The sequence below is a fragment of the Cebidichthys violaceus genome, unplaced genomic scaffold (genome assembly GCF_023349555.1).
Source record: "Cebidichthys violaceus isolate CVI_PGR_0920_01 unplaced genomic scaffold, fCebVio1.0.p SCAF_8, whole genome shotgun sequence".
NCBI classification, from domain to species: Eukaryota; Metazoa; Chordata; class Actinopteri; order Perciformes; family Stichaeidae; genus Cebidichthys; species Cebidichthys violaceus.
The window spans coordinates 14,976,133-15,003,519 of NW_027176964.1; the positions used below are offsets into that span (position 1 = coordinate 14,976,133).

Here is a 27,387-nt window from a genome sequence, read left to right on the forward strand (position 1 = left end):
GAGAATAGGTTTGCTCTTCGATCTCTTTCGTGACCTGCTCCTGCCGAGGGTTTACAGAGACGGACTGACAGGGGAGAGTGGAGACGAGGCGTGGCGTCTCTGGTGGATCTTGACATACGATGTCAGCAGTGGCCTTGTAACTCCTTACAAAAAAAGTTGTGTCTTGTTGGGGCCTTGTGAGGCAAATTTAACCATTAATAAATTGCTTTCAGCTGTCTTTTTTATACTATTTATACATTTTTCGGTAATGTTTTCAGCGTCTCTGCTCGCTTTCTAACTAGTTTTCATGCACCCCCAAACATGTGGAGTTCAGGTGTTACAGCTGACTCAATATATGGATATATTTTTTAATTCAAATTGTAATATCTTTTTTTTTTCAATCAAGCAGTTGAGCTACACTTCCCTCTGCTTGGGGACCTCTAGAGGAAAATCCATGAATACAAATGTGAGGGGCAGAGTTTTTTTTATTTTTTTATTTCCTAATCGTTTAATCATTGCATGATTTCCCAGGTTTATCTTGTGACCCTTTGGAGGGGGCCCCTGTCTATCGTATATATATATAAAGTAGTTAAAACTAGCTCCAACTCTACCAGCTAGGCCTAACACAGGTCATGCATATTATGTATTAATGAATGCATCGCTAACAATCTAGAAACGTTTTCTGCAGAATGAGTTTACTTGTAATAGTTGAAGTAGATTTTTCTGATAATTCTGTACTTCTTGCATGGCATTTTGTTGTGAAGGGATATTTTTTGAGGGTTGAGTCGGTACTTTTCCTTTAGTGCATCCACCACTGTACTTCATTAACATTCCACACATGCAGACACACTGAGACACAAACACCACGATGACGTACAAGATGCTATCTCGCCATCGTCCCGTTTTGCATTTCAGTCAGCCCAGTCACAACAGCCGCTCTTATCTGCATCCTCCATCAGTTCCACACAAGAGGCCCACGCTGGAGGAGCCTCATGCCGACGTGGAGGGCAGCGTCTGGGGGTGTAGAGCAGCTGTCTGCCCCGGTCAGGGTGGAGAGGAAAACTCTGGAGCTTTATCGCACAGAGGAAGCTTTGCCAGAGCTTGCAGACACTTTTAGACCCTTACTGGAATTCACGACAAAACAATGGGAGCCTGACTAATCTCATCTCTCATTCAATGACAAGAGAAATAATAGTTTCAGTATGAAAAAATAACATGGGGGGGGGGGACTTTACTTTGTAATACTGTAGGTGTTGAACACCTGGCAGCTTTAGTGTTCATATCCTCTCAGAGAAAGTTTGTTATGGAAAGAGTAGTGCTGAGTTCTGGAAAATACAGCCACAGGGTTTTACAGTAAAACAACAATCTTATCTTTAAATCATCAGCTGTGCCACATGTTGTTTTGAACTATGTGTGGGTGTGTTTTGTTTTTTTTGGTGAGAATTAATGAGACAACATGCAACAATAAAGCTCCCATGTAGGATTCAGAATCCAAGTCTCGGGTGTAAATGACTTTCGGTGGAATCCCAGGAGTTTACATGTGCTGCAGCGAGAACATGTTGTTTATCTCAGCGCTATAGATGTGGTTTATCTGATATTTTCATTTTGTGCCGCCCCCCCCCCCCTTCTCTCTCTATCTGCCTCTCTTTCAGTCACCACACCGCACCACATGCAATGCAGTGCATGTTGAACATCTCCTCCCACGCACTCACTTTGACACACCAGAGAGCTACAGATATATGCATGCCCCCCCCCCCCCCCCCCCCCCCCCCCCCTCCTCCTCTCTCTCTGTCCTTGTGTCAAATAAGGACAATTATCAATCCGAACAAAATGAAGAGGACATGCGGATTCAACATGATTTTGTTTGCAGAAGATCTTTATCTCGATCAGAGCGCCGTGGAGCAGAGCTTCACATAGAGAAAGCCTTTCATTCTGTGTGGTTGCAATAGCAGGAAACTGATGGAGAAGTCGACATCCACGCTGCGTACGAACTTTGCTTGTTTATCCGGCGTTTGGATGCTTTCATGCCGTGTGTCTGCACACGCATACTCAAAATTCACCATTCCACCTTCCTAGTAGTGGTGGGATCCCTCCATCTTCAAGTGTCACATCTGTTCATCTATTATGTGTGTGACATATGTCACACAGCTTTGTCTGTGTGTGTGTGTGTGTCTGTGTGTGTGTGTGTGTGTGTGTGTGTGTGTGTGTGTGTGTGTGTGGATGCATGTGCCTCAGTGTGTCATGTTTGAGTATGCATGTATGATCCCAGGGGTGTTTTATTTATTTAGCTCTTGAACGAGGATGACAGCGTGCTCTTGTGTGCCGCTGCGGCCCCACAGGGATGTTCCCTTCCATGTCCGAACAATTCCCGGGCTTGCTGCACGCTGGGTCTAGCCCCGAGGACGCGGCACAAATGTCAGACCCGTGCCGCGTCCTTAAACGCATCGTGATAAATGTGAGTTGACACAGACGAGCGCTTTACGCAAGGGGCCGATGTCCTTGTTTTTTTTTTCAATGTACATCCAACGACAACGTATTTTTTTTTCAAATGCATTCATCACACAGAATTAACATCATATTTTTGTCCTCACACATATCTTAACTGTGACATATAATTTGTTTCTCTAATTAAAAGGAATCAAAGTTGGAAGTAAACCCTGCATGCAGGGTCCCCTTTTCCCCTGTCTTACATTTTGGGTGTGTTTTGACATTTTTCATGCCTTTGCTCATTCTGAGGATTATGTAACTGCTGCCATACTTATTCTACGTATTTTCAGATATTTGAGTGCGGTCGCACGCAAAGACAAATCGACACGCTGAGAAGAAACAATGGCGTATCTATGATGACTGCCGCCATGTTTGATAACTAGATGATTTGTGACATTTTTCTGGGAAGGACACATCCTGCTATTGTCCTAATATTGCATCTTAGAGTCCATGAAGCACAAAACACACAAACAGACACACATACAAGAGGCCTTAGAGGAAGGAGGATTCACTTCCTTACTTCAAAAAAAAGAAGCACTCAGAACACACAATCTACGTTTAATGTCTAACCATTTTACTTGTCTGTCATTACTGCTTAATTGTCTATTTCTATGATGTCTGTCCCCCTTTGTAAAGTGTCTGGGTTTTTTTAACCGCACTTATGAAATGAAATGTTTTATTGATATTATTATTAGAGGAAGCAGACTGGCTGACAGGGCAGAACTGCCTTTTTCAGCACACTTCCTTGTCTATGTGATTCAGTTACTCTGAGCTGATCTCTGCCATCCACACACACACACACACACACACACACACACACACACACACACACACACACACGCCAGGATCATTATTGAATTATCCTGGAATGCCCCATATTACCCTGTATTCCTCCAACTGACTGCATCGTTGATTCAGTCCTTACAGTCAACTCAACTGAAAACAAACAGCAGCTGGCCAGGAGAAACTCCAGGAAGACATTTGTTTTTATAAAGTGGACATGGAGCGAGCAGGTTTGTTTTGCTGGAAGTGGTTCTCTTCCTCTCTTGCCTTGGCCCCGGGCCGTGGGCCCTCTCAGAGCCTGGCTGGTAGAGTGGAGAAAGGAGGTTGACTGGCTGTCAACTGGATCCACTGGCAGTAGGAGCCTCCGGCCCAGCCTGAACCCAGGCGGTTCACAGACACTGCTGCCGGGGCCGGAGCAGTCTGCCTTCGCCCTGCTGACGTCAAGTCACCGACAGACCGCAAGACTTGTGTTAGAGTTTCAAACAAACTCGCTGCCCGTTGCCATGGCAGTAAGGACCACCACCATGGAAAACGCTCGTCCCCGTCTGCTCCTGTGTTTACCATAAACAGTTGTCTCATTTTTTGTTGAATCCAAAGGAAGCGGAGGATGGTTTAAGTTTCTGGTTGTCATCCAGACATCCACAAACCCCAAAGTAATATGAATCTAACATCCTCTTCAAAATGTGACCTGTGATTTATTAATTATTGATCACGTGCAGTACATTTTATAGGTCAGGACATTTTGCATTGTGTCAGGAACAAAGGATATGTTGTGAGTGCTGCCAGTTTTCTCTCCTACCAGGTCGTTTTTTCATAGCCAAGTAATGAGTACCTTCAAACCTTTGTTACCAGATGAACACATGAAAAACCCGTCAAACGAGCAGAGCTCTGTACCTCAGGACCTGAGCTCAGGGCTGATGGCAAGAAAAAGTATTTTGGAATAGAATTGATCGAGGATTATCAACCCTAAAGAGAAAATCTAAATAGCTTTTACATTATATGATCAGCGAAGAGTAGATTTCATCAGTAAGTGTCTTACAAAATCTTACAAAATCTTTAAACGGCTCTCTGGCCGCGTGCCAATTCTACCCAGCAGGACCTCCTGTTGATCACGTATTCCAGATGCTTATCTCGGGTCGAGGTGCTCGCAGCCATGGGAGAGTGAGTGCCCTGAGGGCCCAGCACATAGCATCGCTATCTCTACCCTTCCTGTTTACATTGCTGGCTGGCCCGCCGGCAGTTACCAAACTCAATTTAGAGGGAAGATGTGTCAGTGGTGTCACTGCAGGGAAGTGGTTGTCATTTCCACCTGGTTTTTCCCTCAGAGTTGCAAAACTGGAACCATGACGTCAATAAAACCGCAGCAGTCTTTATTATTGGAATTACTGACAATTAACTTGAATTGGGATGACCTGAATAGCAAGGAACTTCAACTTAATGAAAACAAAAGCAAGGTAATCACGCTTGACCCTCCAAGCTCTGTCACCAGCCTAACAAATGTCCATTTGCATAAAGTGGTTAAACATCTCGGCGTTTCTTCGACACCGACACATCGAATTTCTCATCCGTTTCTATCTCATGAGGAGCTGGAAACAGCTATCCAACTTTTTTTATCATGTCTCAACTTCACTACTGTAATTCTCGGTATATGGGGTTGACCCATTACACCCTTCCTGAACTCCAAATGGTTAAAAAAAATGCAGCTGCTAGACTTTTAACTGGAACAAAGAAAAGACAAAAATCCACCTTTTTTGTTGTTGTTGCTTTTAGTTCAGGTCCCATGGCTTTTATCAAGGGCCCTTGTTACTTATTTATGACGTGTTCTCTTTAATCTCTTGTTGATTTTATTCCATTTCTCCTAACTTAATTTTAAAAAAAAAACCTTGTATTGTTTTATTGAATTACATTATTGCCTTTTATGTCTTTAATCATGTATAGCTGTTTTACTGTAGCCGAGGGATACACTAACAACTGGCTGCTGTTTAGTCTTGATATACAGACAGAAATTCCAACCAGGTTGCTAAAAGGTCACGGATAATATATATATAAATAAACACACACACGATCCGTGACCTTTTAGCTTTGTTATCCAATAATACACAGACAAGAAAGTTCTGTAATACATGCCCATTTTATTAATCTGATAGAAAACATTTGTTGAGCACAACATACACCATTTTACCATATGTGAGGAAAAACACTGAAAAAATATATTTGAAACAACGCAATATATTTCAGCAAATATTCCTATAGCTGTACAATGACCAGTCACCGTACACAATATACTGCAGCAAATATCCAGCCTTCATGATCCACCAGGAACAAAAGAAAAAAGAAAAAAATGCCAGACTTCTTCTGCACCACACCAGGTGTGGTTGGTTCGGACTGTTCACAATATATTTTTTGGCATCTCAAAATGATCAAAATTGAGCTGCATAACTTCATGTTACGGTCGTATAGCAAAACAGCTTGCTAAATACAATAAAACAGAACCACCAGACAAGTTCAGTCAAACTGTGATTTGATACTTGGTAGTGCATATAAATAATAACAAATATACAGGGAATATTAACAATCAATATCAATATCATCATATACAAGGAGAAAGATAATAAATACAGTGTAACAAACAGCTGAAGGGTCGGCACAACACAGCTGGGTGCAACAAGATTGTGCAACTGTTTACATACATACACACACACACACACACACACACACACACACACACACACACACACACACACACAGGAGGTATCGTGTCATGACACGATGTTGGCACCCCCACCCTTTATTCTGAAGGTTACACCTTACATTGTGGTACCTTTAAGGTAGTGTTGGACAGATCAGCAACCAGCTGCAAACTGTCGACATATTCAAAGTGCTGGAATAAAAACTACAAGATACAATTATTATATTACTAATCGGTGTCTTTTTAAAATGTGCACACAGTCTTACAGTCATTCAGAACTCAAAATGAGTCACGGCATGAAGCCTATTCATCAGAATGCTGCTAACCACAACAGGTGGGTGTGAAATGACGAAACAGGGGCATTACAAGGAGGAGATTTCTGACCTTTATGAGAGATATTTTTGGTGAAATTCACGAAATAATAGGCTTTCATTTTGCCTGAACTCTTCATCCTGCTACATGACAGTGTCAGGGATCAATTTCACTTCTGGTCAGAAGTTTGATTTGACTCTTCAAGCATTGGATCTGACTCTTCAGAGTTGGCAGTGATATCATCAAAGTGCTTTCTTTACAGGATCTTTGACGTTTGTTTTGTTTTTCCTTTAGATGTTTTTGGACTCAAAAATACAAAATGTTTTTTTTTTCATTTTCAAAGAAATAAATTGCTTGTGAAATGAATTATTGGAGAAAAAAACCCAAACATGTTTTACATGTTTACTTCAATGTAAATTTCTGATGCTTTCCACGGTCTCTTTGTCCTATGCCACAAAGTGCAAATTGTGCTGGGAAGTCGTCTGATTTTAGAAATACATCCACTAAACAAGCTTATACTATTGCCAGAACATGAGGAAGACTGTGTGAGAGAAATGTGTCCTTATTGTAAAAAAGTTGACACATTTTACAGCTACATGAATGTGTCCAATAAATTATAAAAACACTTACAAAAAGAAACGGTTGTTAAAAAAAAAAAAAAAAAAAAAGGCACACAACTGTGTAAAAGTGTTACTACTTGGGTACAAATAACTTGCTGACCAGTAGTTTTTGGTTGGACATTTTACCAGGTGGCATCCCATCCCGACACAATACAAATAATTAAAATGAACATAAAAAACGTCCTGAAGTGCAAGTTTGGAATTTTTACTAGTCCCAGAACACGGACACATATTGTCCACCTTCTTTGTCTGTGAGATTCAGCCGTGCCTCAGCAGTCTGACGGTAGTCCCTTCTTTAAAGAACACACCTCTTCCGGCTCCCTTCTAGGGGGCTCAAAACAAACTGCCAAAGGGGTTTCCAAGCCTCGTTTGCACGGGTGCCCAACATCCAGTCAGGCCCTCTCTGCCAGGCAGCTCCAATGAGCGATATTGCAGGATTGCTCTACTGCAATTAAATGAATTCAGCCAAAACAGCAAAAATTTGCTGTGCTCTAAGAACACCATCAGTTCCGCTATGTTTCCGCAGGCGAGACGTCACACGTTGTCCTTTCAACCCCGTCCTGATCAGAGGCGTGTTGTTGGGGTATCACGCCGTCAGTCATCTCCATTATTGCGCTCTCCCCGTCTCCCCCCTGTCCGTCCTGGTCATCCAGCGTCAGCTCAAACTGAAATTTATTCGCCACAGGTCCCCCCTCCACCTCCCCAAGGGGGCCGCCCTCCCCGTCACTGGAGTAGAACGGAGGGGAGGGACTCTGGGGGATCATGCGCTGGTACCAGTTCCTGTTGTCCTCCAGTGTGTCCAGGATGTCCTGGGCGTCGGGGTGGACCAGGTCGGCCCATGTCTCCCACAAAGGGTGGACAATATAGTCGATGAAACCAACCTAGAAAAGATAAAAAAAGGGAGGATGTCAGTAACAAAAAAAAAAATGTATACATATATCTATTTTTGGAGCTAAATGGGAGTCTTCTCTACCTGTAAATGTATACATATATCTATTTTTGGAGCTAAATGGGAGTCTTCTCTACCTGTGTTCTCTCTACCGAAGCTGTGTGTTTGTCGCACATCGGACTGATCTCCATTCCCCTTTCTCTCTCTCTGTCTCCCTGGTGGAAAAACTCATTCATGATCCTGTCTGTCCACTGCCGGTACAGATCCAGAGGCTTGGTTGGGTTGCTCAGGTCCGCACAGTGAACCATGTTACGCAAAACCTGGAAAGACAACAACAAAAAAAAACAAATGAAATAAATAATTCTACATAGTGCCTCTCTTTCTCGTGTGCCAAACTATCTGCATCATGTGGGTGTACTAGCAGGCTTCTTACCTGCATCCTGTCTGTGTAGTTGTCCAACAGCAGAACTCCAGAGCTGGTCACTTTCTTGGTTTCCACCATCGTCTTCAGATTAGCCAGCAGGCTCATGTGTTTAGACATGTCAGTTGCCAGCACCTGGAGGAGAGAAAGACACAGAGAACGATGTAAGAAATAATTTAAGAGGGAAGCGATAAAGCAAGTCAATCACCCTGACGGCTAAAACTGGCACCAGACAGATGTGCAGACAGTTTTTCTCACCATGTCGATGACCATCCTCCGGAGCGTCTGCTTCTGGTTCTTGGTGAGGTTCTGGAAGATGTCGCAGTTGTCCTCCTGCAGCAGTTTGAAACCCACAGCCAGGTGGTGGTTCTCCAGCACTGACTCATCGTTGTACATCAGAGCCAGCTCGGAGTCTAAAAAGCAGAGGAGTGAGGGGGAAGTGACAGGAAGAAAGAAATTTAATTGGAGCTCTAGCTTTTTAAACTCAGGTCAGGTAACCATGCACTGTCTCTAAAAACACAAATGTTTGCCTTTGGAGCCAGATCCCCATTAAACCATGCAAATATTTCTGCCATTTTTGCAAACGTAGACTAAATCAATCAGCGTTGTGACTTTTGCGACGGACGAGAAGTGCCAGTAAAGTGGACTCACTGGTGTTGATGAGGAACTGGTTTGACACTCCTGGGTGGTCCACGTCGTGAATGGCTGCAGCAAAAATGGCCGCCAAGATCTCCAGATCTGTGAAGACCGCCTGTGTTGGAAGAGAAGGAAGAACAATTAAAAACAATGAGCTTCACAGTCAGTAAACTGGCCAAACAAGGTAAGGCATCGGACAATGGTTTGAGGCCGATACTTCAACGTGTCATCCTTTGAGGCATGCAGTTTCTGGGTCACGCCAGCATTAGTGACGACACTTCCAGTCACTTCATTTAAGCATAACAAAGAGCATGAGAAATAGCTGCAGGCGATGGTTGCCAAAATTGAATGGTGCCACATGTCAATTATGTAAGTAACCAGAAGGTAATTACGTGTCAATTTGGCAACAACAACAAGCAAAGATATGCAAAATACAGCAATTTCCAATTTGCTACTAAAAAAAATAGTGATATTATATGGTGACTTACATCCAGTGCGGGAGTCGACAGGAGGATGTGTGTGGACTGGGCTACGTCAGCGGCGTGCAGGCTGTTGTGGTAAGCCACGTCGGAGTGATAGTGGTCCTCCAAGGTCAGCATGAACGTCACAAAAGTGTCTGTTGGAATCTTAAAGGTCCTCATCAGGTCTCGCTCCTGCAAACGACAGAGGAAGAAAACAAGAAAAAAATAAATAAATGTTACAGCGTGTAAGTTGTGTTTTCAAGCATCTCCTAGAGTCGATGTTTTTCCGCCGGCAGACTAGTGATCTGATCTTAAAATCTATTCCTAAACCATATTCGGCAAATTGTGAATAACAAATTACTGAAGAGGCTGAATATGAAAACAGTGTGACCTCCTGCCAGGATGATTCACACAGCTAGAAATCAATTTCAAGTGCTAATGTCCCTCTAGCAGATGTCCCTGTAGCAATACTGACAGCTGAACGTAACAGAGAACATACTGTACATGCTGAGGCGGGCTGTGCCTCACGCCTTCTATAGAAGCATGTGTTTATGTACGCTTTGGTGCTTCTTTTTATGAGCTCTTTCTGACAATGAGGTGGAAGATGAGGAGGATGAAGAGGCAAGGCACACTGACCTGAAAGATGGAGTACATGATGCATGTGAGTGGTCGGTTGTGGGAGTGCTCGGTCACTTTGAAGATATTTAGGCCCCATTTGTTTATGTCCTCCAGGTCCTGTTCGAGGATAGAGGAGACAAAAGGGTTTCAGCCGATCGCGCGACTTTCATGTTATACATTTTGTTTTGCTTAACAACCCCGTCAATCGCCTACCTTCGACAGCAGTTCCTCCTGGTCCGTTTTGACCCCAAAGCGATTGCTGGTGGTTCCAGAGATGCTGGGTGTGTGGCTGACCTTCCTCACCCCACTGATCTGAGTCATCATCCCACCCTGCTGCTGCTGTTGCTGCTGCTGCTGTTGTTGCTGCTGCTGCTGCTGCTGCTTTTGGCCCTGTCTCCTCTTCCTTTCCCTCTTAGGAACTGCACACGGAAGTTCCAACTCATTATGCTTGTCTGTAAAAGATAGAAATAGAAGTCACAAAAGAGTTAGAAAAGCTGCTTTTCAGTTACTCCAAGGACAAAAACAAAATAAGATGGGGTTTGTTGTATAAGCTCCTGGCTTGTACCGAGTAAACAAAGTTAACACGGGGAGATAGTTGACCTCTCACACCTACTTGGCAACACATTAAAGCTGCACGGACAGTTTGTTTAATTAGCAAGCAATCTTCAGTTACAGTTAACGTTGTTAAAAATAAAATTCCTCGCGACGGTGAAAAAGCAAAAGGAAAATGATTTCAAGAAGGGTCAAGAAGTGCAACTTAGATATTATGATATCCGACAATGCTGCCAGTGGCCTGTGCATTGTGAGAAACAGAGCCCGGATGTAACAAAAACAATACACAGAATCATGGATGCTGGCTCATATCACGGCAAAATATTTACGTTATACTGTATTTTTTTGTTAGCATGCAGGTGTGTTTGGTTCATGTGATTTAGTTTCTCTGCTGGCTGAATGAGATTCTCACGCAGCTGTGTGTGTGTGTGTGTGTGTGTGTGACTGTAAGACTCCATCGGTCTGAATATGTGCACCACATACACCGCAGCGAGAGAAACATATCTCGGCTGCATCCTCCACAAAGCGCAGGAAGAAAAATGATCTCACTACACCTGACAGGTGTTAGCTGCAATACAGACGACAACAAAACCACTAAGCTTCAAAGGCGAGTGTCTCTCTGCGCTCTTGTGTTCGTCTCTTCTCCCCAAGCGGCCCTATCGTGCAGAGATCTCGCTCGCTGCACCACTTCTATTGTTAGGAGAGGTACATTTCCTTCACAATGCATCCAGCCTCTCTTCCCTTTTAGGGTTTCGCTGTTTCGGGGGCGAGAAGATGGAGGCTTGTTTACAAGCGAGAGGAGAACATTTGTCTGCTCACAGCCCCAGATAAGCTGCTGGCCTGGGTGCATGCTGGTGGTGAGTTGGATGGGAAGGTGGAAAACCTGAGGGGGCAGACTGGCTGGCCGTGACTCACGACAACGCTGCCGGGCTTTTGAGAGACGAGGAACCACGGCTGTCCTCCAGATGAATAATGCATGACGGCACCGTGTGCACACAACAAGCTCCCTCTTCCACCGCTCATTGCCCCTGATCTCTCCAGAGGGAAGTCTTCCCTGAGTAGAACCACCCCTCCCTCTCCACATCTCTCTGCAGTCAGAGCGAGGGGACTCTCCGTCCCCCCCCCCCCCCCCCCCCCCCACCACCACCACCACCAGACCAGATCAGACTGGTTTGAGAGCAGCGGAGCAGACTAACTACGATTTCTCCGCTACTTGGCACATGCTTTGGGTAACCTCACAACCTCCGACGCGTGTAGACTGTACGTGTCCTTACTGAAGGATAACGGCACATTTAAGCGTGTTGCACCTATGCAATTAGTATTTGTGTGCTGCAGTGCTCACCTAGGAAGGTGTTGGAGATGTACTCTGAAACTTGGATGCCTGAGCGACTCATCTCAGACAGGTGGCTTAGCTCCCGGTTCAGCATCCTCTTGAACTGGAGGCATAGAGATAGAAAAAAAACAACATATACATGAGGTTAAATGATCTCTACAAGGAAGTGCATATCAGTTCATTCATTTTTTCTGCCGTTTCCGAGCAGAGGATTAAAGCGCTTCCTGTCCCATGAGAACATGGCCTCTTTTTTTTTTTTTAAATGCGCCATATAAGGTTAGTGTTTATGTCTTCTTGGCCCTGGCTTGAATTAGTCACGAAGACAATTGACCGCAGAGCATTTCAACAACGTAAAACACACTACATATACGAATAATAACAATATACAAAATACAGTGTCATCATTTTTACGCTGAGTTTTTAAAGGGAATCAAACACGTCAAGTGTGCAATCAAAACACAACAAAATCAATGTGGGAATACTGAGATATTTCTCCAGCTACAGTGAAAACACATGAATATACAGTATGTGCATGCACACACATGCACACACATGCACCCACACGTCCCATCTGTGCCAACTCTCCTCTGAGACACACCTTGATGTATCCCCAGGACACAGAGAACAGGTAGTTGGCCTCAGGCATGGTGCTGAGCTGTGCTGAGCCCCTGGTGCTCCCCAGCAGAAGCCCTGTATGCTCCTCTCTGAGTGGACCCCCAAGGCTGAGCTCAGCCCTACAACCTGAAGCACAAAGCGCCACCAAATCCCCGCCTTCCAGCGGACGACTGCGGTAAAAATGCCCCAGCCGAAGTGTCTAGAGAGGGGCTGTGGCGGACCCACACGTCCCCATCCAGATGCGCCTCCTCATAGCGTCGCCCACTGTTTTCCAGGATTGCAAGCCGTTGGGCTAGAGTGATGGAATCCCCCTGGTTGCAATCAATATTCCCTTTGCTTTTCTTCGGTTCTCGCTGCCTCTGTCCGTCTCTCTAAACCTGTGTTCTCCTGCCACCATCCAAATGTCATCCAGTGACATGCAGGGGGGGGGGGGGGGGGGGGGGGGGGGGGGGGGGAATCCAGCCTTCCCAAGCCCGGATTTAGCAAGGCAGGGAGGAAGGGCAGGCTCGTAGACAGAGGGAGAAAGGAAACGAGGGACGGAGAAAGGCGGAGAGGAGGGGGGTGAGCTCTAGCTGTAGAGTCCCCTGTGGCAGACTGATGGATTCTCTCTCTCTCTCTCTCTCTCTCTCTCCCTCCCTCCCTCCCTCGCTAAACATTGAGCCATGCACAGCACTGCAGATAATCGGAGTTTGGAGAATCCCCCCCACATCTTTCTCTCCGTCTCTAGCTTTCTCCCTCACTCCTGAGCTCTCTGCAAACCCCCTCCCACGGTCTCTTTCAGCCCTCCCCAACTCGGATTCCCTCCTTTCCCGATTGGCTCTCCTTGCTCAGTAATGCAGAACAGATCCAACGCATACTGCGCAATGTGAGGCTTCAAAGCACCAAAGCGTTTATCACGTGGCTGAGGAGACGCCGCGTATTCATTTACCAGATTGGGGTTAAGTCTTTATTTTTGCATATTGCATGAACTGTTGTACAAATTCCAGTTCATATTCATTCCAGTAGATTTTAAAGACCTGTCCTTGTTATCAATTTCAACTGTTGTCTACCCTAACTGAGATGATGGGAGACAAACAGATGAGAGTTTTCAGTCTGCCGCCCACTAGAGGCCCACCAATTGCACGTCAACCTGAACGCCATGGCAACAGAGTCACGTGGCCCATGCCGCCGTTCTCACGGTAGTCCTCGCTCTAAACTCATTGCATCACATCACACACACACAACCATGTACAACCATACTACACACAATCTGTAGCAGAGATGCACTGGATTGACACACAATCAAGAACACATCTTCTGTTAAAGAAGGCAGATTCTGTTGCAAAATAGCTTTTCTTGTCAAGAAAGAGAAGCACTAATGCAAAATCACAACCTAATCTTTACAATGAATGCAATGGGATAATGGTGCAATCAATCCTTTTGCCTGAAATGGATTTTAATGTTCAAAAGCTTTTGATTATGCCTTCTGCCAGGGCTTTTTGATTTCTTACAATGGGGTCTTTTCTCTTCTGATCTCAACAGCTGTCTACTAGTTGTCAAGCAGACTGCTCACATCTACTTGACTGTGAAACTAGAATACCACTTTCAAAGCACGGGCTGCTATTAAAACCCCGACTGCCAGAGGCAGTCCATAAAAATCAAAGAGAGCTCATGAGGACAAAAAATGTGAGCTTGGAGTACGAAGACTTTATTCCATTCAAAGGGAGCTTGTAATTGATTCTTTAAAGCAGTGAAACAAATCAGGCACAGAGACACATTTCAGTCACCCGGGGTCATAAAGTTCAGCTCAGACGCACAGCATGATGACCAGTCTATGAGTGATAAAAGATTACTCAATGCATGAGGTTAAGTCATACATCCTTTGACGTTAGCAAAGAGGGCTCATACTGAGAACAAACTCTGATCTTAGGTAACATCGAGAAGTTTCATTCACTCTAAAAAAACCCGACTCGTGGTTAGTTCTAAGAAGATGACAAGCGGATGTCTCATAAACTTTGAATATTCAAAATAGGTGCACACTGGAGTCATTGTCTCGCAGTATGGCAATGCAAAGTATAAGTTTGGGTGTAAGTTGAAACACATAAACTAATTTACATTAAAAGAGTTCAAAAGTAGTTTTTTTTTAAAAGCTAAATATGCCGCCGCACCAATGTTTAGTCTTACTGGCCGGAATCCAAACAAGTCTCCCAACAATTCTCAACGCAATGAGTAAAATAAAGCAAACTAAATGCAACATTTAATCTTGTTCTTCAAAGAAACGCCCTTTGATCAAATGAATTAATGGATCCATTTTTTTAATGAATGAATTAATCTACAACACACTCTCTATATGGCAGACCACACTCTCACAGAACAATGCAAGCGGCTCCAAAACTAACTCACCTTTTTCAAACTTGTAAGCATGCCAAAGTTTTGCATCTGTTTTTCAGAACATAGTCCCATTGTCACTTCACAAAAAAACCAACAAAAAAAAAAGCCGAAATAAATCTTGTTAAGTTTCACGAAAAAAATGAACTCTGTTCGTCTGAGACTCTGCTTGCTTCCTCCCTCGACTCTCTTTTCTGAAGTGGAGTCAGTGATAAAGCTGACTTGACTGACTGGCCTACAAAGTCTAACAAAAGGTCTATAGCTCCTCCCTCCGACACACGCCTGAGTATGTGTCACCACCTACTTCCCTTGAACTTGATAGAGTAATTTAGTCCGTTTACTGGTAGACTTCCCGCTTCCTAACAATGGCCTCAGGCACCAAACTACTAACACACCTGAATTCATCAGTGAAAAGTCCCAGACAAACTTGTTTAGCAAATAATCAAAGTCAAATGGACAAGTTTCCAAGCTCAGGTCTTACAGCACACTTTGAACTTGAACGGAAGCAGAACAGAGCCGGAGGGGATTGCAGCTTGACTGCATATTGCAATACCTCTGCTGTGCAATCTGACAAAGTCCAGAGTGATCCAAAGCTGCCTCTGTCCCGTGTGTGGATGTTTACAGTGCCAACACACTGTGGATGATACCTAGCGAGTTTTCACAGTTCAGCAACATTAGAAAGAGACATTTCCTAGAAGGTAAATAGGGTTACAGTGAAAGCAGGTTTCATATTTACCTTCCTAAGTCTAGGCAAATTTTCCATGATATCAGCAGATTTCAGAGGTAAAACTTTTCAATTACAATTGGGCACCAAAATCAGTGCAGCAACTTGTCTGATCTGCTCAACCACCCTTTCAGTCAAACTGAATCACAACGCTGTAATTTAATGTCCATTACCCCTGCTGCAGCTACAGACCCACCACTACATCTGTTTCAATAATTTTGTCATTTTTTCCCCTCTGAAGAACGGCGGTGCTTTAAAGTTGAAGTGACCACACGTGAGTTAAAGTTTCCTACTGGCTCGCGCTCTGCTCGGGGGCTCGCTCGCACGCTAACCCGCACAACGCTAAGCTCCTCTAACTGGATTCAGATGGCAGTGTTTGTCCAAGGCCGTCACCAGCATCAGCATGGAAGTGTGGCGAGGCTAATGATAGTGAGGGGCAGGGGAGCCGCTCCCCGCTCTGAGGTCACAGCGACCAGGGCTGGCGGTCAGCAGGGTGTGTGGTCCCCGTTGCCCCGGAAACACCTGTGCCCTTGGACACCGAATGTGGAGACACCCTGGGTTTGATCGTGGGCTCAATTACATCCTCCGGTTCCGAAAAGAAACGGGCTCTTTGTCAAACATCACGTCATTTAAATGCTGGAGAGCAGCAAAAGCCTGCAGATGCTGCATTAACGGTGTAATGAAGAAACCGTATTTGACACTAATTTGTGTCAAATACGTCCTAAAGTGGACCAAGAAATGTATTCTTTCCATCCCTGTACAATTGCACAACGATGTAGAACACTGCCAAATCTGAACTGTACATCATAAACTGTTGACCCCTCTCAAAAGCACTATTGGTCAACAATGCTTAGTGGTGGGTCATACTCTGACTCAGGGTGAACAATGTGCTCGGCCTGCCTGTCCGAGTGGATGTGTTAGTGTGCGTCTGCAGGGCCTCGTGCTCATTGTCTTGACAGTCCCAGTGACGCGGTTGTCTGTAAAGACTCAACCTAGCTGCATGGCCAAAGCAAAGCTATTGTCGTCGGGTAGCAAGGGAGCAGAGTAGAGGGGGCAGCGGGGGAGGGGGGGGGGGGCCGCACGGGAAATAAAGAGACAGGAAACCGGTGTCGCGGTCACAGTCACCCGTTACGGTCCGACAACACCCCTCCCCATCCCAATCCGCCCTCAGACCACAGTTTAGAATACAGACGGAAATGGACAACACCACCCTGGGTGTCTATAATCTGATGCCGCCATACAGTCTCCACTGGCTGCGGGGGGGGGTGTTGAGTAATTCTGTGCACTGTACAGTAATTTGGTTGAGCTCTGCATAAATGAAATACGCACACAAAAAAACGATCATCAAAGCAAAGGGAAGTAATTACTTCCAAATAGCTGCTTTGTGTTGCCTTGAAACACCACAGTGTGTTTATTTAGATTCACTCCAACTCAACCAGAAAGCTGATTTTTTTTTTTTTTTTTAAAAGATTCAAAACAACATGTTGTCATGCCAATTGATGAGAATGGATGCTTTATCTTTTTAGCCACGCTAGCAGGGATGGAAACGTCTATTTCTCTAGGGTTTTTTTTGCACAGATATTCATGGTGCCCAGAGGATATTCCAATGACTTTGGTCATTCCTCCATCATCATCATCATCATGAGGTTGAAATTTCTGTTCTGTAGTAAAATATCTCAACAACTATATGGATTGCCATGAAATTAGTGATCCCGTAGCTTTCCATGGTAAATAATTTAATATCTGCGAGGCTAATGAAATTACCATCAGACTCAACTGTACTAATTTCTAACTAACAAATATTAGCACGATAACACACTCAACTAATTTAAATTGTTTTGCTCTTTAAGGAAAGTCTTTCAAATAAAGTCAATATGAACTTCAAGCCAGATAAATGTTACAATATTAATGGGAAGAATATATGTATGGATGCATGTAGCAGTTGAAGAGTCACATCCACAGCATAAAGCCTGCTAATGTTCTGTTGGCATCTGTAGTTTCCTGACATGCTGTTAGGTGAAATTATTATGGTACATTCATTGTTTTTGACTCAACAAACGGCCAAAGTTCCTGCAGTTAATGTAAATGCATTATATTGTTACATGCAATACTGTATGCATTGGCACATTTGTAAGCAATGCAGACACGTTTGCTCGGACACAAACCTTAAGCACAGAACATCAGCCATTATTTCAACACTACTTCCTCGTACACACACACACACACACACACACACACACTCTAGATGTGGCCCCCTTTCATAGCTAGTGGAAGAATATTCATATAAAAGATGAACAAATGGACGATACCTGTCAATAATTCTTTTGACTAAGCTGCAAAGATATGATTGAAAGTCAGTTGAGTTTTAAAGCTAGTGTGGACTTAGTCCTAATTTTCTCTGTTAATCTCAAACGGACGTCTGGACAAACGGACGTCTGTCAGTTAAGTGTGACCTTTTATGATGACGTCCCTTGAAAAATTGGACCGATGTCCCACGGAGCCGACATCCCCACATTTACATGAACGACAAATGCATCTGTGTGCAGTTGCATTCCTACTGCATGTACATCTGAAGCTCAGCCTGGCAGTAAAACACACCCGACGTCTCACATAGTTTGAATAAGGTAAGGACATTGAAGCGGAACAGCGCTCGCCATGTTATACAGGGGATTATGCTATTTCAACAGGAAGCCAGTAGTCATGCATGCAAAACAAAACATGGTTTTTACATTTCTTTATTACAGGACGTCCATAAAATGATGATGCCAACTCGTACACGACCACAGAAAGGCTGTTACTTTGCAAGTGCGTCAATGTGGCAAAAGAGAATTTACATTTTGCATACACCGCAGAAATTGACGACCACAATGCAACAAAGACTAATAGTACAGCTGTGTAAAAGTCAGTCAGGTCGCCATAACGAGCTCAGTGTCGATAGCGTTGTACAGAATACATACTGTGATAACAATTCTGTAAAATTGTCGAGTAGTTAGATCTGAGATTGACCTATTGAATAATAACTTTCCTCTAAATCCTTGTTCATTTTGGTTTTGGGAGACACAATACATAGTGTAGGTGTGCTGTGTGCCTGCGATCGTTGTCACGGTGGATAGAGCAGGCAATGACACAGTTAAACAAATATTAAGAGTTTAAGTTGCACTTAAGGATGTGATCAGAGATATCAAGCATCAAGAGCAGTGCTTATTTGTCAGTTCGGAGATTAAACGCTTCCTATGCCAGTTGATACAACTGTCTGAACTCTTGGAATTTTGGAGAAGGCGCTACCTGTACATCGCTCTGTAGATGATGCATGATTCTGATCAGCTATGTGTCTAAAATAAGAGATGCATAACAAGCAGCTCCAATGAAAATCAACCACAATTCCTTGGACAAAAGTGTAATCCATTAGAGAGCGTACTTGACTACTTAAGTCCTGTCATTGGACATGTGGATGTAAAGACTTCCTGGCAACTTCACAAATACAGTACATGGAATAATATGTAGGCTAAATTGTCCTACCTTGTTAGAGGCCATGTCGCTGACAGAGCGGTAGGTTTGGATGGTCTCCAACTGGTCCAGACACCAGTCCAGCTCCTCCATGGTCTCCATAGCCAGCTTCTGGTAGGACTCATCTGCCAACAGACACATGGACACGAATTCAGGCCCAAGAGGATCCATGTCCATAGCGGAGCCCCCCGACACCATGCGTGGAGGTCCGAGGGTCCCGGTGTGGCTAGATCTTACGGAGGACTGGCTCGCAGGACATCCGGGAGACGCAGAGGAAGCGGGGGAGGTGTGTACACACAGCTCTTTCATCTTATTACGCTCCTCCACCACCTCAGAGAGTTCGGACCAACTGAGGGCTGGAGTCACTGATTGCAGTCTCTCTCTCGCTCTCTCTCTGTAGTCTCTTTCTCTCCATAACCCCTCATTCCCTCGCTCTCGTGCGCTCCTCTAACCCCCTCCCACTCTGTCTGGTTCTCCCCGCCCACCACCCCCTCTCAGACTCACTCATTTGCTCTACCCCCCCTCTTAGTATCACTATGACTCTGCTGAACAAGTGGTGTGCAAACTGGCTGATGCCTCCTGCTGTCTGTGACCCCCCCCCTCCCATTTCAACACATACAAACTATTAAAAAAAAAAATATGTACAAACAGGTACAAACCCACTGCCTGCAGAGGGGCTTTAGGTGAAGAGACCAATTTGGCTTTTTGATCTTTGTGCTTTATGATGTTTTTGTCCCAAACAAAGGAATCTCTGTATCTAATATACTAAAGCTATGGGGAGAAGAGGAAGAAGAGAAAGGGGACGGAGGGGAGTAAAAGAGGAAAAACCCACATTAACTTATTGAATGCACTTTGTCACTGCTGCAGAGACAAATGCTCTAACTTCCTCCACTCCCGATGACTTCCTTTCTGAAACATGCAGACCACTTCAAGGCTTTTATCTGCTGAACTGCAGCGAGAGCAGCACACACCACACCACACCACCATAATCCATAAACTGGTTCTCTCCTCTCTGAGGGAGAAAAAAAAAAAAAATACATATCAAACAGCAAACTCTGTGTTTACACAAGCAACACGAGAGGCAAACTTTGACTACCTGAATTTTGGGGGCGACCAGGCCGGGGTCTCGCTGTGTGCCAAAGAAACTAAAGCGCTTCCTCTTTGGCCCTGAACTCACGCAAAACATGGAGCGGAATTACTGAATGGTGGATGTGGCTGCTGAGGACAATCGTAGCTGTCATCCGAAGAAAGCGCTACGTCGTTAGCAGCTATGCCTCACATGTGGTCGGCCGCACACTTCAGAAGGAAAAGGGGAGTTTATGAGAAATGCACCGAGATGATAAAACACAAGGAAGCTAATTAAGAGGGATCATTCCCTGATATACCAGGAAGAATGTTGATTCTACAAATTTCTGCTCGGAGGGAGTAAACGCTGAGCACATCTGGATCTCCCCACCTTCCTTTCTCTATGGAAAAGACTGATCTCTACTTCATAGGGCTTCACACATGGAAGAAATTTAGCCCATATGCTTAGCACAACGGGACAGCCAGCGTGCTGCTCCCCAATTTACGTCAATATAGCGGATCAAAGCACTTCAAAGCACATGCGATGGCGTACAGACTCTGAACCAGCGGTGGTTCACAGAGAACTTCAATGAAAATCTCAGACACAATATGTGCAGTTGAGGAAACCTCCCACGATAGAAAGATATCAGAACAACATGACGATAGCGACCTTTCTGAACGTCAAAGCAGAGTCGAGTTTCAACCGTTTAAACTCTACTGCGGCTTTTAGAAATCACGCCACCGGTTCCTCAGATTACTGGAGCGCGACTGCTAGCGCAAGCCTCATTCCTCGGGTCAGACAAATTTTCCTTTACTTGAGCTCCAGGTTGGAGGAATCAAAGAACCCCTGGCTATAATATACCGCTGGACGCCAAGCTTCGCGGTTCAAACTATTCACAGGAACCACCGGCATCCAAGCCGTGTAAAAGTCAGTGACACGGAGCAGAAAGCACAGCGTCAAAGCAGCTCATGCACAAGGTGGTGAGCTGTTGAAATGGGGTATACACCAACGTGCGGCCGTCTTGAGCCATAGGGGCAGGAGATGTTGCCAAGAAGGTGCGACCACATCCTGGCCCCGTTTCCTCCAAAGAGAGCATATAGAGACATTAGACATTTTAACAAGGAAGCTGAGAATCATCAAAGGCTTGGCTCTTCCACACCGCATGCATGACCGGGACTCAGGTCATTTTGAAGCTGGCGGCTGATTCACACGCAAACTCCAGAATCTGATGGCAGTAAAAAATAAAAAAAACACTCAGATGTAGACTGAAGAACAAAAAATGTACTGTTTTTGCTGTCTGGCTTCATGCCACTCGCCCACAGCAAGAACACTGAAGCAGAACTTCACATGTTCAACTGTTGCGTTTCCTAAAAACGACAACAGCTGGATGCTTCTTTAACATGACATCTTATAATCCCGTTGGAGTAGTAATTAAAACAAAGCTATGCGCACACACACACACACACACACACACACACACACACGCAGGAGGAGTAGATGGGCCTGGTGAATCTATCATTGCCTCTGGTTGATCATAAATACAGTGTTAAATGTGCTGACAGACATTTCACAATGTCACCAGTCAAAGGTGGCGTGACGCACTTTCAGTCTGAAAAACCTGCTCCCAGACAGGGTGCGAGGTACTTTTCCAGCCTGTTTTTTCAGTGGAAGTCTATTTTTTTTAATTTTTTTTTTCGATGAGTCCTAATGCTTTGGCCGTATGCTGGAGGCTGCCGAGAGGACAACAGACCTCAGTGTGCAGACAGACCCCGTCTGCCTCCCCTCTCTCTCTCTCTCTCTCCCACTTTTCCCTCCAACTCTCTCCCCTAAAGGGCCACAAACCGGCCTCTGTGAGAGCCATCAACTGCACCAACGAGCACCACCACCACCTCCATTCCCGCCGGAAACACCTTCCGCTCACATCCACCTCACACTGCCCCTCTCTGTGCTCTCAACCTAACCCCCCCCCCCCCCCCCCAAAAAAAAAAAAAAAAAACCCTGCTTCCTTTGCTGTCTGGCTGAAGTTTGGTGTGCAGAGCTGAACGACCTTATCTATTACACCAACGACTGATAAGCTATAGCCAGTGGTGGAAGATCCTTTACTTAAGTTAGGATTAATAGTCAGTGATGACTAAATGAAAAAGCAATTTATTACAATCAAAAGTCCTGCATTCAAACATTTAAGTAGAAGTACAAAAGTATCGTCAGAAAAGGTGTTAAATCATAAGATTTCTTTAATCATTATTATTTGTATTGATACACTAATATGCAAGGGACATTATAATGTTTTCAGGGAGATTGAATATGCTGTTGGGTAGTTCAATCCATAATACTATTATAACAGTGTATATTATTTCATGTTTCGTATGTAAAATCTTAATCTGCAACTGTAGCTGTCAAATACATGTAACAACATTATGATTCTCTCTGAAATGAAGTTCAACACCCAAGAACGTTTTGCAAGCATGTACTTGCAACAGCAAGCATTTGTGTGTCAGCAGCATGACAGGTTTGACGTAAAGTTGAGGTTGTTCATGTAGTATTTGTGTTTTCATGGGGACTTTAACACGGTGACTAATATGGCTTCAGTCTTGTTTATTCATACAAATTTGACTCGTCAGGAAATAACGAGAATAGTGACAACAGAGGGTCAGTGAAGAGACTTGAGTCATCCCAGTTAAACCGCTTGGAGCCATCTGCATGTACGCACGCACACACACACACACACACACACACACACACACACACACACATTCCTCACCTTGACCGTACCGCATTGTGAAAGAAAATGAACACTTTGAAACAGATATGTGCACATACTCGGTGCAGTTTGTGTTTGACTTCGCACATGAAGCTGAGACACAGAGGTGAGTCACCTTTGTATCATCCCAATGTGCGTCAGTTTTCTCAGAAGTTGAGAAGGGGGGGGCACACAGAAAGCATCTTCATTATATCAAATATGTGTCCATTCAGACAGCAGCACAAAAGGAGTTGTGTAATGTATACCGGTGAACAGTCGACCACGTACGCACCTGGTGGGAAATTACTTGAATTTGATCTGTAACTTTCCTACTTGAATAAAACAAGCGTTGCTCTCGAGTCATGTAATTTGTACCGTGTATTTAAAAAAAAAAAAATTATAATCACATATAATAATATACGGAAAGGGGTGTGATGTTTAAAGGAACCTGTGGCGAGGTGGATATTTACAGTAGGTCCTGCCCCGAAACCGCACCACCACACGTCGTCTTTTCTCACAAACAATCTCAACCATCTCTCCTGATTATGTCTCCTCATGGTTTACAACTGGGGCAGAATATCCTCACCTGTCAAAACAAAAGGCTTCGACAGCTAAACTAATAGACACACAGCTCATCAGGGCCCGTTTGACAGCTCCTTCACAATGCGCCATGGAGCCGTGTTGGCACGGGTCGGCATGAGGGATGGGCCGCAGCAAGGTTTATGACTGTGCTGACGTCAATGACATAATTCAAATACTTAACCAGGCTGCACGCTTCCAGCCTTCCAGAGCCTCTCCTCCAACTGCGAGCCTGGAAAACCCAACATGGATTCCGGCTGCGGAGCAGGGTAACTCCAGCAGAGGGGAGCGGAGCGGACTGCCCGGACTGAAGAATGACGGGTCAAATTTGTTCTGGCCGGTCAGCTGTCTGTTCATTATTTTCAAATGTGAAGGAGTGCTTTTCAATGTCAGTCACAAACAATATGGGCCTCCACAAAGAAATCATCTAAAAACACTGTGAGGTTTAACCACCTTCAGCAGAACCATACAACAACGCTACCAAATAGAAGATACTATAATCTTTAATTCTAAATATTTTTACACCGTTTACCATTAAAAACAGACACCACTGCTTTGCATTGAGCTTACAATAAACTTCTACATTTCATGCTGCACCTTGTCGGCATGCCCACACAACTACACACTAAATCTCCTGCCCCGATATAAAAGTGACTCCTTATTTGGAATCAAAGCGCAAATTACAGGCGACTAACACGTGCTATTCTTCCTCTGTGTTCCGTCTAAATAACCTGTTTCAGATCAGTCTTAATAACTTCAGGTCATGTTTACACAAAGAGACAAAAGACGGATGAGTAATGCTTATGACGCCCTAGGCAGCGTGCGCACAATGTCAGGTGTACGTTTAGTTTTGAAGGCAGAGAATTCGCATGTTGGTATACAGTTGAATACAGAATTCTTTTTTGCACAGGTTAAACTGCAGTAACCTTCTTTCTGAACAGCTGGCATACATCCCACAAAGATATGTGACAAGAGATCGACAAAGGGTGACAAAATCGTTCTGGGCCCCGCTGCCCAGATGTGGACGCCGTTTCTGACCAGCAGAGTGACACAAGCAAGCATGACGCTAGCATTAGCGCTTACCTGGACCTCTATAGGAGGATCATCCAAATGTTTTGATGAACAAGCTCTATTTAAATGCTTTTTTTTAATCAATGAAAATTGTAATTGTGTACCTCAAAAACAGCCGTTTACTTTCCAGATGAATAATGAATCGTGGCGTTAATACAAGTTAATAAATAACGTCACGCTCAGCTGTTTCTCCATTACTGTAAGTCGTGTCACTGAGTGCAGACCACCCGAGTGCTGGAAACACATTGCAACACATTATTATACTGAAGGATACTGTAATAAGATGCAACATGATGTGTCCAAGCTACCGTAATTCATTCAATATGATTGGAAACAACTCAACTCTGTAGGATTACTAAACAAAACACAATTCACCTAAGAATGTGTATATACAGTAAACATCGTATCACTGATAAGAGTCACAGATCAAATTAAAAAATCAGATCAGCACAAAAGAAAGAAAGAAAAACGTCACAAACTTGATTTCAACCACTCTGAAGTCAGTGTAAACCATCAACAATTCTAAATGTTATCCTTTTACTTTGTTGAAGTAATTTATAGTGTTTTTTTCATAAAAAGGCACACAATTCAAAAAAAAGATCGGATTTTCATTGATAAAAACAAATCTTGTCATTAGTAGTTTTAATAATGTATTATAAGCTGCTTTGTCTAAACAGGTTATAGATCATCTCCAATATCAATTTACGTAGCATAAAAAACAACCATATGTTTATGTTGAGGGCAGATCTACAGATAGATATACATATAAACTTACAGTACATTTACGCAACATTTATACAAGGGTGGTATTGATGTTCCATTTAAATCCTGGGAAGAAAATAAAGAGTTAATTTCCTCAAATGTTAAACTATTCCTTTAAATTATTATTTTTTTCCCGTTCATGAGGCATTTGAGAAATGTTAACCGTCTAATTGTGTGACATATTTACAGTTTACACAAAAACCACATTGGTTTCTGTTCCTATTACTAGTGTAAGTCTGCTAGTTCTGATGAGATAGAGGGGTAAAAAATATGAAATTAATAAAAATGTGGGTCCAATAAGCTTCAATAAAAAATGCACACATTACAAATCAAGCAAAATTGTGGAACGTCTACGTGAGAAGGAGGCACAAGTTGTTTTTTTTCCTCATATAGTGGGTCAAATCTAAGGTCAACTACAGCGGCCCACTTGGGCCAACAGGCCTCACTTTAAGCGGCGCTGCCTGAAACATTCATTTCTGAAGGCATTTTGTAAACATTAATTTCTGAGGGAACATTCTGTGATGTTTTTCACACGATGAGATTTCACATCCCCGTCTTGGTCTATGAATAACCATGGACCCTGGAGCCCCATCTAACGCTAGTGACGATACCCGTTACAGATTAATCACCGGTCCTTGACGGAGAATGATCAAGCATTTTCCTCAAAAAGTACAATTCATCAGGCGTGATACAGAGCGAAGCCTATAATCTGAATCAGACAGGGAAGAGGGAGCCCTTTGTTGGCAGCGGGGCTCACTGGACTGCGTGTGATGGGGCCAAATGTGAAGCGTAAACTGCAAACTCACATGATGAGAACGACAATCCCATCACGTTACAATGGTTAACAGTGTAAACAGCCTGCAGTGACGCACGCACACACACACACACACACACACACACACACACACTTTTCTGCACTTTCCCTCAGTGGCCGCGGTCACGTTCCGGCTCTTTTTGTTTATTCCATCCAATCCGACCTTTTTTTTCCCCTGCTTCAGTAATATCGCATCTGATTAAACGGTTTCGAAACTCGTGACGTCTCTCTCTGACCTTTGCTGTGTTTTCCTTCTTTCTCATCTCACTCCCTTGCAACAATCTGGCATATCTCTTACTCTCCCTAGAGCGACATCTGTGTCTGACTTCACCATCTTCCTGCAGGATGGCACACAACACTCTCTTCATTTTTTTTTTTTTTTTTTTTAATAAGAGTTAATCAACATTTCATAGAGCTCCTAATCAGCCATCTACACTGAGCTCATGCCCAGAAAGACGCAGGTACTATATGTTTTCCACAACAGGGGATATTGCCTCACTAAACACAGACGCAAAACAGGAAAAATCTGTTCTCCTTTTCCGGTCAAAGAGTTGACGAAGAACGAGACAGAAAGCAGCACAGGGGGAGGATATGAGGGCATCTTTCCTCGCGATATTGTTAATTGTTCTAGCCTCCTCCTGAACAATTACCATTATTTACTGTAGTGGCAGGTGCACTGAATGTTCTTTGTGTGCTCAGGAAAAGAGGACGCCGGTGATATTCTATGGTGAAACTAGAGTAGGATGCTAATTTAGACACACCAGTGTACTGTGTCTAAGAGGTTTCAAAGCAATCTAAAGTCGAGTTCATCATACTTGTTTTTCTCATTTCATTTTCGCCATGTCAATAACAAGACGGTTTCGCACGTCACAGATTACTCCGCAAAAGGTCAAGGTTTGTGAGAAGTGAGGAGGAGGAGGAAGGACAATAAGACTCGCAGTTGTCTTGTATTTTTTCCTGCTGCGGGGACACTCCCATCGGCCCATCTGTGCTGATGGGAAGTGGAGAGCACCCGCTCTGACGTCAATCACGCTTGAAGAACCAGTGCAGCAGGAACCAATATACCCCACCTCCCTTTCTTTCACCCGCCCTTTCTCTCTCCTTCACATCCACCTCATCTGAATCACAAGCATTGAATTTCCTTACATGGTTCTCACCCTGTCTTTCCTTCGGTGCATGGGAATTTTTGACATGTCACGGGTTCCTTAATCGAAAACTCAAAAGATCGCAGCTTCCATTTGCATGTGTGAAAACGCTCAAAGATAACACAGTTGGTGCTGGAGGTGTAAATGATCTATTCCTGCACATATGAGGATTCACATGAGTGGACTGTCTTTTATTCTATTGTGTCTTTCAAATATT

The 27,387-nt window shown here is 44.0% G+C and overlaps 1 protein-coding gene across 8 annotated transcripts in view; it reads right to left on the reverse strand.

Moving 5' to 3' along the window:
* Positions 1–5,361: 5,361 nt before the first annotated feature.
* The window catches only part of LOC137866233 (3',5'-cyclic-AMP phosphodiesterase 4B-like), a 47,324-nt gene continuing 25,298 nt past the window's right edge, over positions 5,362–27,387 (reverse strand). For 7 of the 8 annotated variants that reach the window (XM_068702000.1, XM_068702001.1, XM_068702004.1 and 4 more), the window contains 10 exons: positions 19,006–19,118; positions 11,790–11,883; positions 10,109–10,347; positions 9,914–10,012; positions 9,305–9,469; positions 8,832–8,931; positions 8,439–8,593; positions 8,193–8,315; positions 7,897–8,079; positions 5,362–7,751 (listed from right to left, as the gene is read on the reverse strand). In XM_068702000.1, the coding sequence (XP_068558101.1) occupies positions 7,383–7,751; positions 7,897–8,079; positions 8,193–8,315; positions 8,439–8,593; positions 8,832–8,931; positions 9,305–9,469; positions 9,914–10,012; positions 10,109–10,347; positions 11,790–11,883; positions 19,006–19,118 (1,640 nt within the window). In that variant the 3' untranslated portion in view covers positions 5,362–7,382. Of the gene's footprint in view, positions 7,752–7,896; positions 8,080–8,192; positions 8,316–8,438; positions 8,594–8,831; positions 8,932–9,304; positions 9,470–9,913; positions 10,013–10,108; positions 10,348–11,789; positions 11,884–12,378; positions 12,816–19,005; positions 19,119–27,387 lie in introns of those variants that run through there. The other variant, XM_068702008.1, reaches the window with a different exon arrangement.